Below are 15185 nucleotides of genomic sequence, written 5' to 3' on the forward strand. Positions count from 1 at the left end.
GCTCTCAAAAGAGAAATACTGAATGAATCATTTAGTGATGCAGAAGTGGAAATGCAATCTTACTAGTCAAGAAGGAGTGTCATAGTAAGCACACATAATTGCTTTGCATACAAGGAAGGAGGGTGGGTAAAATGAACAGGAATCTCTGGTTCAGCTTAAAGAATGTAGGGTGGGTAAAATAAACAGAAATGTTTCGTTCAACTTAAAGAGAGGAAGAACAGAGACGTGTGGCCGACGATGCAGAAAAACACGAAGGTATACTAAAAAAATTAACTAACATTTCTTATTTCTTTTGAAAGAAACAATGCCACTTATTTAACATTTAAAGAATACTGAACTGTTATTTATTCTGTCGAGAGAAGATGATTTACCAGCTTTTATTTGGAATGTAGTTTCTCTTGGATTGGAAAAAAACGGAGGTTTGCCAAATGAGATCGTTTCTCCGTCTTCTGGCTTGTGGTGTTATTGAAATTAATAATGTGTTTTTAACCAACCTCAAGGAGAAAGCTTCTTACTTTTGCAAATTGACAAATAACTTGCATTATTTGTCAAGTTATGGTCATTCTTGCTCTACAAATCATTCATTTTCTTCTCAAAACGAGTTTTATTGAGTTAAAATTGCTTTTGCTTTCATTTTATACATAAAAACAGAGTCAGTTTGATCTTTAACACCTGGAAAAACTCATGAGACAAAAACAGACATTTTGTTTGTGATGAAAGTAAAAGATGTTCCACCTTCAGATAGAACTCGTGTTCATACAATACAATAATATAACAGGAAACCTTACAAGTAAATATAAACTTAACCTTGCATGAATATAAAGTAGGATAAATGTATTTGTTACTCTTGGGTGTTTCAGGCTCAAAGATGGGTTTAACAAGTAGAAACACCTTTAGCAATAGTCACTAGAAACATGAACTTATTTATGGGTCCAAAATCCCAAACATTGCAGTGGAGCCATTTTTGCATTTCTGCCAGTTAAGGACTGGTATTTCATCAAACTCGTCAAAATACAAGCACAAAAAGCTTTTGAGTGATTATGAAGTGTGATTGTCTAGAGTAGGAGTTGGTCATGGCAGGATACATGTGTATCAGGTTTCATAATAGTTGATCATATCAAGGCTTGGGGATGAATTTTTTTCATGCTTTCCAGTGGCTGCTGTGGACAAATTCAGCTCTGTTCACCAAATATTGTACTTCCTGTCAGTACACAAACAGGGGTGGATTAGGATTGGTCACAGCGAGTTTGGTGAAATTGTACTGTAATGTGTCTAATTTAGAGCCAAGCGTATGGTGGCATGACATCTGACTCCGCCCTGCCACCAAGACCATAAACTACGGAGAAAAGTCTGTACTTTAAAGGTTCCATTCTTCCCTTTTACCTCAATGAGAGGTTTTAGCTACATTTCTCTGTACTTTCACCGTCAAAACTCCAACTTTCCCTCCAGAGTCTCCAATATTGCAATTAGACTGTGTGCGCTAACAGCATTGTAACAATGGATAAGTAGATAAATTCCTGAATTAAAATCGACTTTACTAACACCTTTGCTTTTAATGCAGTTATTCCCATCGCTGATGATGAGTCTAAGGTTGGAAGCTCTCCTTGCCATCTTCAGATCACTCTAGTTACTTCCAGTCAAATAAACATCTTTATTTTAAACCTAAATTTTGAAAAAGTCTTCAGAGGGGTTTACATATTTCTTTCCCTCAATCATGAGTAATAGTTGTTTTCATAATTTAGTGTTTTTACTGTGTTATAAAGACAATACGACAAAAATACTGTAGGCTGTTTGGCTTTTATAAATGTAAGTAAAATATTGTCGCCATGTTGTTTATGCTGCAATGCATTCTGGGTAAATGACGTATGCTTGGTCAGATTGCACGAGCTCCGTCCAGCCAGAACAGGAACGAGTAACGTCACTAAACCTTTTCAGTTCCAACTGGAGCGATAAAAAGCAGACCAAACTGAGGAAGAAGTTGGTGATTGTGCTGCTGCTGCTAACTTCAGCTTCGTAAATGAAGCAATTAAGTAGTTGACGTGTTGTGTGTGGTTTGGTCTTCGGACCGGTAACACCTGTTTAGAGGTCTGTGATTTCACATTTGTTACAGGCTTCAGAAGCAACATAACTTCCTTATTTAAAAGAGCTTCCAGTGCTGCTTGTCTCTATCGTTTCTTCCAGCGTCTTTCGCTCGTTCACTAGCCTGTGGCAGGGTTGACGTGTTTGTTGTGGGGCATTTGGTTTTTGGCTTGCAAGGGTTGTGACCACCTGTTTGATATTTTATCAATTTTTGCTTGTAAAAATGACTCAAAGTCTTCTGGAGAGAAATGTTGAGAGCATAAATGTGGTTCCTGTAGACGTGTTCTGAATCTCTCCCATTGTGCTCTGATTTATTTTTCACATGAAAAGATGTAGACTCACCTCACCTTTATTTTTCTTTTTTTTATTACAGCCTACAGCAATGTTAAATTTATCAACAGTCAAATGCAATATGATAATCAACAACTCAGGTAGTTAACCTTTCTGTGTTTACTGTGTAGATTCCAGTACAGAATTGACTCAACAGGGTCATTAACCCAGCATGGATTGAGCAGATAAAAAAAAATCATCTTCCAAGGGTGAAAAATATAATGAATATAATATAATGAAAAGTCCAACAAATGCCCTCGAGATTTTACAATGAGTTCAAAGGCTCAAACAGCCAGATGTATGCCGTATCCTTTCTGTGGGATTTATTACCCTGAGAGCTTCCGTGTGACAAAATAGAGCAATCCTAGCGTGCATCGTCTAAACCTGCTGAACCTTTCAGGGACAAGGGTTGCTGGTTGTGATCTCCAGCGATCTCCAAACATGACACAACTATAAATGCATACACTCATGCCTAAGGACAATTTAGAGAAACCAATTGACTTAACTGGTGTGATTTTTGACTTTGGGAAAGAACTAATGTACTCAGAGAAAAGCCATGTATGTAATGGGAGAAGATGCAAACTCAATGCAGAAAGACTCCAGGCTGGAATTCAAATCCAGGACCTTCTTGTTACAAGGTAACAACGGTAACAACTGTGCCATCATGCAGCCAGAGAACGGATGTTTCACAAAAAAAATATATCCCCCCCAAAAGTGAGAAAGTAGAAGAAAGAAGCAAATCCTCCCACTTAACTTCAATCTACTTACTTCCGCAATAGTGCCGGCGCTTTGGCTCCACCCTGCAGTGCAGAGCTGCAGAGCTACCAACCTGCAACTTTTAGATCAATTCCTGCTCCAACAAGCCTGAGTGAAAAGGCTGACGTCCCTCACAAACAGTAACTCAGCTCTGCATTATTTTCAAGAGGGGAAAAAATATTAACAAAAAGAAGCAGATGCAGGGTTTGTGTTTTATGGGAAATGTAAGGACACTTTATGGTGTCTCAAAGCTTTTGTTCCATTAAATATTCAATAAAAGAACATAACCATAACTATCTAATCTCTGAACAGTCAACATCCTATTTTATCTCAAACGTCTTTTCTCAAGCCTGTTGCCTCTAAGACTTTTTCACAACTTAATGTATTTTGATGTAAATCAATGTAGAGCTCTGCATTAATATGCTCATGTATGCTCGCTATGCTAGCTTAGATCTTGTCAGTTATGTTCTGTGTGGTGTTTTTCAAGAAATTGTCATGATTTGCAGTGTGAGGTGGTGACGCAGACGCAGTGAACCCAGTAGCTGAGAGGAATGATGATGATGATGATGATGATTTAATTAACAAACAATGCACACATAATCCAAAATCCAGGCGGCACAGCTGAGCAGAAAGGCTAAGGTTCAACACTGGTAGCAACTGGCAAACTAATAGACATCTAGCAACAGACTAGCTCAGACAGCTAAACGGCAAGACAGATCAAACAGACTGGTACGACAGAGACACAGGTGGCATTAAATACACAGAGGGTAATCACGGAACTAGACACACCTGGGAACAATCAAGAGGTAGACAGGAAAACACAGAGACTCAAGACACAGAAATCCAAAATAAGCACAGAGAGAAAACTCAAATCAACACGGAGAAAACCCAATCTTGACAGAAATGACTCAAATGACATGGTGATCACGGCGCAACACAGTTCTGAAAGTAATGGAGACATGGAGGAAACATTGACATAAACATTTGATATATAAATGACTCAAAAAATAATGAGTCAAAGTAATATAGTGAGTTGTGCAGCTAATGTTAACAATAAGAACATTTATATCTGTTTATTTTTTTGCATGTTAATTAAAAAGAACATTAAATTAGTTAGTTATTAGTGTAATCTGCACTCAGCACTAGTAACATTATTTCCATTACTACAATAGAACGATTCTCTCTGAGTTTTATGTGTGCAGGTCCAGTTCTATGTTTTCATCCTACACTGCAAAGTCAGTGCATCCAAGATGCTATAATCACATTTCTACATTAATACAGTTGTTTAAATGATTAGTTTTTTATTGATATGACATTTCTCTTGAATGACTGTAAAAACAAGTTTTCCAGCTTTTTAACAAATAACTGAATTAGCACAATAATCCAGTTTCTTTTTCTTGTTAATATTGTATTTATTATATTTTCAATTTATAGGCTTTCATTAGTTTTGGTAAATTTTTACTGCAAAACATCAGCGTGAATTTTTTAATGATTTAGAATTTTAGACCCACCTTTCAATAAGACAATATAAATTCTACAAATCAATTATGATTATGTGATTAACTTACACATTTGGTTAGAGGACTTGATCAAGACATGAGGCTTAAAGTTTAGGACTTGGACTGGACATGTTAGGTCTGCAGGCTTGTGTGTAGGACAGTGGCTGTGTTTGTGTGTAACTTCCAATCAGAAGCAGCTTAACTGGTTCAAGGAGGAAGATACCAGATTGCTTTCCCACCTAGTAGAGTAAACAGGCGCTCCTGAGCTCACCTTTAACTATTTACAAATCACACCTTTAACTATTCCAGTGTGTTTTCGCTTCCTGGACTAGTCTTGTACCCTCATCTTTATCAACTCTTGCCTATAGTTAAGCAGCAATGGCCAAATGAGGCTTTAAAGCCCTTTGATTTGCCCAAAGGTTCATTACTTGGTGCTTCCTTCATTGCTCACCAGTGACATCTAGTGCTGAACTGAAACTGTGACAGCCTTGCCACTCAAATAAATCATACTTCAAAAATATGACAACATGGCAGTGTATGCAAAATTGTAGGGTCCATGGAATCATATTTAACTAAAATGATTGGCACAGAAATGTCCTGCTAAAATATTGACCATCAGCTGTGGTTGTCCTTAATTTTGTGGACTGAAGACGTTTGATGTTTTGTGTCTTGACAGTGACGTGTTTGTTGGGGCAGAGATGGTTTGCTTTGTGTTTGTTACTTCCTTTCTGGAAAAACTAGAATTTGTCTAACTTCTATTTTTCTAGGACTTCTAGTTCTGATTGATTAACAGGTATGCAGAAAATTTCACTCTTCCAGTGGCTGTTAGTCTGTTTCCGCTGCTTGAGGGGGGGGGGGGGGGGGGGGGGGGGGCGTGTGTGTGGCTAAAAACTCTTAGCCAACATTTTTTGTTGGCTTCCTTTCAGCCACCGCTGATGAATGAAACTCTTCTCGAATGCTGCTATCGCTGCTGTTGAGAAGCAGCGATCGCAGCTTCTGTTGCGATAGCAGCAGAAGCTGCTCCCCGCTGTCATCACCTCCTCGGACAGCGGGGAGGTGATGAGGCCCCGTCAGCCGGTTAGATCCTGAAAACGCGAAAAAAATAAAACAAAATAAAATAAAATACCAGTGCGACCCCGACTAGGCTGCGGATAGGGCCCTCAACCTGTCTTAGGACTGTGGGACGTTTAAGAGTTTTTAGCCAACATGACTCTTCCTTGTCCTAACTTTGGACAAGACTTGTGATTTAGAGGTCTTCCACTTGAGATTCCAACTGAGATGTAATTGGAAAGACTTGACTCTTACTTCTGATTTGAGAAGCGGTTGGTTGGTTTCACCTCTGCCTTACTGCTCACTGCAATTTGCAACTGTGTTGCTTAGTGGCTGCAAAAAACCGCACTGTGACTGAAAACAGGATGGATTTGAGGAGCGCCGTGTCGAACTGGGCCAACAGCTCCTCTGACACTGCAAACCTCTTACAGGGAAAACGACTTCTGCTGATCCTTTTGTCGTGACACTTCAAGTCACAGAAGATGAAAACTCAGCGTGTGTGGAATGACAAGAATTTCCACAAACATGTTTGTAGACTTGTCTTAGTTGCTACACAAGCATTGCAGAGAGACAGTAACTCAGCTCTGCATTGTTTTCAAAATCGATAGTCATTGACCTGGATGCTTTTTTGATTTTCTTTTAACACAGAGCCAGATCGAGTTGTCACTGCTACTGGGAGGCCAAGCTTTAAGGAAACGTTTTCCTCTGAAGTACGGATGGCTCGTTCTGTTGTTGGCTGTTGTTGTCTTATGGATCATGTTTAGCAATCCCAACGTCGCTGATCACATAGCCGGTAAATTAGCACAGGTGAGTATTTGTCATCTTTCAAACATGAACTTCAACTTCGTCAGCATTATAGGCTGGTAAAAGTACAGCTTTCAAGTTCAATGAACCAAGTTTATTTGTGTCGCACATTTCAGCAACAAGACAGTTTAAAGTGCTTTACATCATGAAAACACAAAAATACAAAGTCATAAAAGACACCAGAAAAAAAAAAAAATAAATTATTAAGCAGCTTTTCTATCCAATTATGAATTGGTTAATCAAAAGCCTTACCAAATTAACCCTACACTGTATTATGTTTTATTTATTGTAAGAATTATGGATAGAAAATGTGGTTAATACAACAATCGTTAGCTGCAGCCCTAGTTCATTTAGTTATGGGTGCTTTTTGACTGATAACTCCCAATCTTTGGGAAAGCTTCTGGACCTGAAAAGTATCAAAACCCAAATGGGAAAAAGAAGGAATTGTTGGGTTTTCAAACAAAATATTCAGTTATAGTTTTATGCTAATGCAGGGTCACCTCAATATATAATTGAGGAAGCTATCATAATTAATCAGTAATTTGTAAAGAAACTATGATTTTATGGCACTTGATTTGTTCAATCTCTAAACTTTATTCTCTAGTTGAAGAACAAAGTCCCGACCACTGAGGCTCTGATTCCCACCACCAGAACTCTGAAACGTCCCACTGAGCCTCCTAAGCCAACCAGTTTCTGCTCCTTCCACTCTGTGTTACCTGAAGACGCTCTTGAGTTGGAATTTTTAAAGAACTACATCACCTGGCCTGAAACACCATCTGTCCCAGCCAACTTCTGTCTGAATGACACCAGTCATCCCGCTCACAGCACGTTCACCATTCTTCCACGTGACGGAGGGGGAAGTTGGCATGTTGGTGATCAGCTGGAGGTTTTGATCAAAATTAATGACTTTCTTGGTCGCCCCAAGAAATCTGGCGGAGACGTCCTGTTTGCTCGGCTGCACAACCGAACTGTTCAGGCAGGCGTGGTGGGGAAAGTCTTTGATCATCGCAACGGTTCCTACACGGCTGTATTCTCTTTACTATGGGAAGGAAGCGCACAGGTTGAGGTAAGACTGAATGTTTTTCTCTTAAATGAGCAAATAGTGTGACCTAGATAAGATCTCCTTTGTTACTTTCTCCTAAATAAGCTTTTTGTGTCGCGAGTTCTGGATATCGAGGACCTGAAAGCTCAGAGTAGGAGGGTAATGTGTTAGATCCATTTTTTAAATTTGGCCTGAGTTTAATCTGCCTGTTTTTACCACAATGTTTATACACAAACCTTTTTTCCTCTTGTTGTCTATCATGCAGTCAGAAATTTGAAAGGTGGTGACTGATGTGAAAAAGGAGAAACTTACTTTTTGAAATATTTGACCTGTTTGACCCAGGAGTGTCTGATGAAGTTTACCACAGCCAAACCAAACGTTGCTGTTTCTCTTGACAACCAGGCTATAAAAAAACGTTTCTTGAGTATTGGGAAGTATAGTCAAACCTTCAGTATTTCTGAGGTACATTAGGAAATTGAATAAAAGTGAGTCTAATTAATAGATAAAAAAACAGCTAGGAAAGAGCAGGACATTAAAGATAGCTCAGGGAGAACTGATTAATGCAATAAACATAGCAGAATTAAACAGCTCAACCATTTACTAAGGTTGAGCTGAAAGAGAAAGGAAAATAAGAGACAGAACATAAACTCAACAGAAATGACACAAAAACAAAAGGAGCAAAGACAACATGGCAAACTACAGTAACTGGATCATTAAACTAAAATGAAGCCCCAATTAACACATAGTCAAATAATGTACAGTACAAAGTCCCAAGATAAGCATGACGTTCTTGAACTCATTTTGTTTCTCCACAAAACAAGCAGAGTGCAACTTAGAGCAATAAATACACAATATCACCACAGTATATTGTTCATAACCTTTACAAAGACTGCTTCTACAAACATTTGTAAAATATTTAGTCTCTCTCAAGAATCAGTGGTTTCCAGTGTGGTACCGTGAAATGTTATGACCTGTCCAGTAAGTCCAGTTGGGAAATTTCCTTGCTACTAAATATTCGACAGTCAACTGATAGTGAGGTTGTATCAAGGTGGAAGTTATGGGGAGCAAAAGCAACTCTGGCACAAAGAGCTAAGCATGTAAAATTACAGATTTAAGCTGATGCTAAGGCATGTAGTGACCAAAGGTGGCCAATGTCCTGCAGAATCAATGGCTATAGACTTTCAGACTTAATGTTGTGTTCAGATTTGCTGAAGAACAGAGAATAGAGTATCATGGAATGGGGTTCCTCATCCTACATCTGTAAGTGCAATACAAGGTACTAGGTACACAATACAGCAGTGGAGAGATGTTTTCTGAAATAATAAATATAGCATCATTGTTTAACAATCCAATGCAATATGGGTTTACTATTTGCCAGTAAACCCATACGGCAACTGCATTGTACGAAATGGAACATTGGGAGGAGACAAGATTGCCTTTTTCCAGCCTGGGACTGACCCTTGCTTGAACCTGTATCCTCTGCTGTATCCTCTGCTTCACTGGCAGAGAAGCTCAATCACTTCTTCACCTGTTTTGAGACTAAATCACCAGCGAGCCCCTACTGCAGGCAAAATCCCTCCACAGCCAGACCATCACAGTACAGGCACAGAAGTGTGAATTACCTTGAGGGCAGTGAACTCCTGGAAATCTGCTAGATCAGATGGTGTAAGAGACTGTGCAGACCAGTAAGTTGGGGTTTTACCAGCATCTTCAATCAGTCCCTCATCCGGTGCTCCGTCCCACCATGCTTAAAGTCCTCCACCATCAGCCCTCTGCCATACAAGAACATTAGCAGTCTCAATGACTTCCTGTCAGTGACACTATCATCACAAAGTGTTTTGAAAAACTGGTTCAGAGTCACACTACTTCTCATCTGCCACCCAAATTGTACCCTCACCAGTTTGCATGCAGAGCCAACTGGTCTACAGAAGATGCTATCGCTACCACTATGCACACCACATTGGCACATGTGTAACATCAAAGGAGCTACATGAGGCTGGTCTACCTGGACTTCAGATTAGCTTTTAACACCATCATTCCAAGCATACTGGTGAGGAAACTGGGGCACCTGGGTCTCCCCCACAACATGTCCAGCTGGATCATGGACTTCCTGGCAGACCACTGCCAGAGGATGAGAGTAGGATCCCACCTGTCCTCAGCAGTGAGCACCAGCAAGGCTCTCCACAAGGCTGTGTGTCCCATGAGTTTAGCTTCACCCACCCAAACAAAATCATAAAGTTTGCTGATGATGCCACAGGGGAATGGAGGTGGAACGACTGTCTGGTGCACCACCAACAACTTCCATTTGAACACCTCCACCTCCACGAACTGGTTGTCAACTTCAGGAGGTGTAAACTAGACATTCAACCCAAAGTCATAAATGGGGACAGTCGGGAGAGGGTGTCAAATTTCAAGTTCCTGGGCACCAACATCAGTGAAGACCTGACCTGGAACTCTAACTCCACTTCAGTCCTGAAAAAAGGACAACAGAGACTGTACTTGCTGAGGATTCTCAGGAAGAACAACCTGAGAACTGAGTTCTTGGTGTCCTTCTATCGCTGCTCTGTGGAGAACCACAGTGGGATGAGAACCACATCCCACTGTGGTTCTCCAGCTCCACTGCGGCAGAGAGGAAGCAGCTCCACAGGGTCATAAACACCACCCAGAGACTGATTGGCTGCCTTCTTCCATGTCTGGAGGAGATCTACAGGACTCAATGCGTCCAGAGAGCCTGCAGTATCACCAAGGACCCCTCACACCCCGGCCACCACCTCTTCAAACTCCTGCCCCTGAGGGCAATAAAGTCCTTAGGGGCACTACAAAACAGTTTCTACCCAAGAACTGTTGTTGCCCTTAACACAGATAATCCTTCTAAAACCTTATTTATTTATTTTTTCCTTGACATCCCAGTTGTTCTGCTTCTACTATATTTTTTATATTTATTGAGATAAACTTATTTATTGTTTTCTTATTCATTTATTTGACTTGCCTCCAAGAGTTGCAATTTTTAATATGTCATTGTGCTTTCTTCATGTACAATGACAATAAAAGAAATTCTGATTCTGATGAACTTAATAAATGTCCCGAGAGGAATCACTCAACTACAACACCAAAGGAAGATCACTGATCATACAAGCCGTTTGGATTAAGAATCAGATGTCACTCAATTTGTATTTGAAGGCAAACAAGTAAATATCTTTGGCAATATAGTACTATGTCACATTTACCAGTGAGATTTTCCAGTCCTGAACCAGAGAAGTGATATATTATTCCAGTTCATTTGCTATGAGAAGTTTTTCTGTAATAGATACTATCTATCTTACACAAATAAAAGCGTAGTATTTTGGGGTTTTACATATATTTAAATTTTACTTCACAAGAGAAATTGTATTGTGAGGTTTCTTGTCGTTTTCAAAAAGGTGACCCTGGTCCACTCCAGTGAGGCAGTCACAGTCCTAGAGAGAGTCAACCTGGAAAAGCCTGGCAGGATTTTTTTTCAAAGCCTCTTCCGCTCAGGCTCAGTCACTGAGGATGCCAATTGTAACGTGTGCCTTAAGGCTCCCCCGGAGCAGCTGTGCAACTTCACTGACACCCACACCGGTGAGCCCTGGTTCTGCTACAAGCCAAAGACGCTCAAATGTGAACACAGGGTCTCCCACGCTTTCAAAGGTTTGGTACCGCATCCAACAGGCAACGAGGCCAAGCTCTTTCAAAGGTAAAAGTAACAATTAGTTTATATTCAGCTCTTTTCTATTGCATGACAAATGTCCTAAAGCTTTTTATGTCTCTTTGCCCACTAGCTGTGGGAGGTGTGTGCAGTAAGACTTTAGTGGAGTTGACTGTTGTTCACAGACTTCAGAAGCAGACATGTATTTACTTAAAAAACTGACATCTTTTCATCTTTCAGGTGTTTTTTTTGGCTTTGGTTTGTTTTGGTTTTTGTATCTTTTTGTTGTTGATGACATTGAATCATCAACAAGTTGATGATGGTGCAGGAGTTTATAATTCAGAAGTGACCAACAAACTAAAATGTTGCCGAACCAGAAAAACTTACCATCAACATTCAAGATAAACAAAACTGTGTGAAATACTTTTAAAATGTCCCCAATAAGACAAAAAGGAAGACAATATTTGTTTCTTGTTACTATTTCAGATAATTTTATTTCATTTTTTTCAATGTAGCCTATCTGGTAGGGTAGCACTAAGACTTGCTGTCTGACTGCCGCAATGAAGCCGAACAGATTTACTTTCAAAAGTGAAGCATTAAGGCTTTCACTATTATGCTCCACTTGATATTTATATCAACAAAACTTTATTGGTAACTGCTTTGGGTTTATCTAAAAAGTAATAGACACAGAGTCAAAAGGAAAATGGAGAAAAAAACGTATCTGCAGTAATCTGTCCGGATAACAGCATCAGAGAGTCTGGCCTTGAAAACCTGAACAAGCTAATAAGAAGGCTAGCTCTGTTCTAGAGACATGGAGCCTGATGGACCTGTTGTGGAAAATAGATTAGACACACAATGAACAAGTACAACGATAATCTATACTTCGATTACAAGTAATGCAATGTGACTGACCTGAATTGAAGTCAATTGAATGAAAGTAAAGAAAATGTGCCATTCAGTAAGAACGCACATTGGAATTAGCAGTTAAAATTTGTTTTGATTTTAGTAACGAGTCTTTCATACAGTTTCTTTGCTCTTGTTACAGTGGTGTCAACTTGAAAGTTTCCATTCCATCTTCAGGATCCTCCAAAATCACCATTTTACCAAAACTAAAAGGTAAAAGTTGCTATATTGTCATAAATGTGTTACAATGAATCATTGATTGCCTGACATACATGGAAAAAATGTAATCAGTTATTCTATGTGTGGCTTTCTCAAAACAACTTTGTCCAATGGCATTTTATAATTTACATGATGTGTTTGGACTTTATTTCAGATACATAAAACTGAGTTAAATGTGGTTGCATAACATGTAACACATTCATTTAGAAAGACATGCATTTTACTTGAATAAACCGTAAAATATTGATTTGCTATGAAACTACGATAATGTAGAACAGCTGTTTGTTCTGCTCAAGTTACTATCATAAAACACAATCATTAAATATCATTTGTTTTTTCCTCCAGTTCCCAATGAAACAGTCCCTGTTAACATGTCAGGTAAAGTTGCTGTTTGTATAATTGGGTAAAAGTTTAATATCCACAAAGGTGTTTCTGTAAAGTAATGCTGGCATTCACTTTCTATGTCTTAACATCATTTTGGTTTTCTTTTCTTTTTGTTCTTCTGAATCTCCCCTCATCTAGAAGCCATGAGAGGAGCTGGTCCTGCTGGTTATTACTACCAGGGTGCTTGGCGAGCACTAGACGGCACCACAGTCCATCAGTTTAACAACGCCACAGCAATCAGCCAGTGTCTGAAAGGGAAGGTTCTCCATCTGTATGGAGACTCCACCGTCAGGCAGTGGATTGAATTCTTAATAGCTAAAGTTCCAGGTAGATACTCAGTAGAAATGTTTGACAACAATTCAAATTGGTTCCTTCTGACTTGTTCTCTGTTAAACTTTCAGATCTCAAGAAGTTTGACCTGAAAACCCCCCCAAAAACTGGGCCCCTTATGGCCTTAGATTATAAAAACAACATTTTATTGACGTTCCGCTGCCACGGCCCTCCCCTCCGTGCTCCTCCATTGCCGGTCAGCCAGTTCCACTTTGTTGCCAACGAACTGGACAGCGTGGTTGGAGGAACAAACACTGTAGTCATTTTTGGCGTCTGGGCACACTTTGGCGTTTACCCTGTGGAGGTCTACATTCGACGTCTGCTGAGCATAAGGAGGGCAGTGGTGCGGCTGTTGACCAGAGCTCCAGATACTCTGGTTATCATCAGGACTGGTAATCCCAAAAAGCTGACGCTACGTGAGTCACTGACCACTGACGATTACTACGCATTGCAACGAGACAAGATACTCAGAGCAATATTCAAAGAAGTTAATGTCCGACTGCTGGACGCCTGGGAGATGACCCAGGCTCACTACCTTCCACATGACCTCCACCCACCTCAGCCCATAATTAAGAATATGATAGATGTTATTTTGTCCCACATATGCTCCCAGAGGTGAAATTTACAGACACATGGAAGAAGTAGAAGACTGTAGATCTGTGTGGTAGATCTGGTAACTATTGGTGATTGGTAACACATACTTACTGTTTGACTTTTGATACAAACAAATCCAGCTGTACGGATTTGTTTGTATCTAGATGAGGGGAAAAAATATTAACAAAAAGAAGCAGATGCAGGGTTTGTGTTTTATGGGAAATGTAAGGACACTTTATGGTGTCTCAAAGCTTTTGTTCCATTAAATATTCAATAAAAGAACATAACCATAACTATCTAATCTCTGAACAGTCAACATCCTATTTTATCTCAAACGTCTTTTCTCAAGCCTGTTGCCTCTAAGACTTTTTCACAACTTAATGTATTTTGATGTAAATCAATGTAGAGCTCTGCATTAATATGCTCATGTATGCTCGCTATGCTAGCTTAGATCTTGTCAGTTATGTTCTGTGTGGTGTTTTTCAAGAAATTGTCATGATTTGCAGTGTGAGGTGGTGACGCAGACGCAGTGAACCCAGTAGCTGAGAGGAATGATGATGATGATGATGATGATTTAATTAACAAACAATGCACACATAATCCAAAATCCAGGCGGCACAGCTGAGCAGAAAGGCTAAGGTTCAACACTGGTAGCAACTGGCAAACTAATAGACATCTAGCAACAGACTAGCTCAGACAGCTAAACGGCAAGACAGATCAAACAGACTGGTACGACAGAGACACAGGTGGCATTAAATACACAGAGGGTAATCACGGAACTAGACACACCTGGGAACAATCAAGAGGTAGACAGGAAAACACAGAGACTCAAGACACAGAAATCCAAAATAAGCACAGAGAGAAAACTCAAATCAACACGGAGAAAACCCAATCTTGACAGAAATGACTCAAATGACATGGTGATCACGGCGCAACACAGTTCTGAAAGTAATGGAGACATGGAGGAAACATTGACATAAACATTTGATATATAAATGACTCAAAAAATAATGAGTCAAAGTAATATAGTGAGTTGTGCAGCTAATGTTAACAATAAGAACATTTATATCTGTTTATTTTTTTGCATGTTAATTAAAAAGAACATTAAATTAGTTAGTTATTAGTGTAATCTGCACTCAGCACTAGTAACATTATTTCCATTACTACAATAGAACGATTCTCTCTGAGTTTTATGTGTGCAGGTCCAGTTCTATGTTTTCATCCTACACTGCAAAGTCAGTGCATCCAAGATGCTATAATCACATTTCTACATTAATACAGTTGTTTAAATGATTAGTTTTTTATTGATATGACATTTCTCTTGAATGACTGTAAAAACAAGTTTTCCAGCTTTTTAACAAATAACTGAATTAGCACAATAATCCAGTTTCTTTTTCTTGTTAATATTGTATTTATTATATTTTCAATTTATAGGCTTTCATTAGTTTTGGTAAATTTTTACTGCAAAACATCAGCGTGAATTTTTTAATGATTTAGAATTTTAGACCCACCTTTCAATAAGACAATA

At 39.3% G+C, this 15185-nt stretch overlaps 1 protein-coding gene across 2 annotated transcripts; it reads left to right on the plus strand.

The window, feature by feature from the left end:
- Positions 1 to 166: 166 nt before the first annotated feature.
- On the plus strand, positions 167 to 14162 carry LOC114160734 (NXPE family member 3-like). 2 transcript variants are annotated; one of them, XM_028043483.1, is made up of 8 exons: positions 167 to 255; positions 6363 to 6521; positions 7123 to 7584; positions 10980 to 11275; positions 12273 to 12343; positions 12695 to 12727; positions 12872 to 13060; positions 13135 to 14162. In XM_028043483.1, the coding sequence occupies exons 1-8, from the start codon at positions 238 to 240 to the stop codon at positions 13680 to 13682; spliced, it is 1776 nt and encodes a 591-aa protein (XP_027899284.1). In that variant the 5' UTR covers positions 167 to 237; the 3' UTR covers positions 13683 to 14162. The 2 variants fall into 2 exon arrangements, with proteins under 2 accessions (XP_027899284.1, XP_027899285.1); XM_028043484.1 differs by having other exon boundaries at positions 12875 to 13060.
- Positions 14163 to 15185: the final 1023 nt, after the last annotated feature.

The sequence above is a fragment of the Xiphophorus couchianus genome, chromosome 17, assembly GCF_001444195.1.
Source record: "Xiphophorus couchianus chromosome 17, X_couchianus-1.0, whole genome shotgun sequence".
In the NCBI taxonomy this organism is placed as follows: Eukaryota; Metazoa; Chordata; class Actinopteri; order Cyprinodontiformes; family Poeciliidae; genus Xiphophorus; species Xiphophorus couchianus.

Bases quoted from the DNA above. Each gene is read 5' to 3' on its own strand.
- LOC114160734 (XM_028043483.1), top strand. The intron at 7,585-10,979 runs GTAAGACTGAAT...GTTTTCAAAAAG, and splicing joins AAGGAAGCGCACAGGTTGAG to GTGACCCTGGTCCACTCCAG. The intron at 13,061-13,134 runs GTAGATACTCAG...TTAAACTTTCAG, and splicing joins CTTAATAGCTAAAGTTCCAG to ATCTCAAGAAGTTTGACCTG.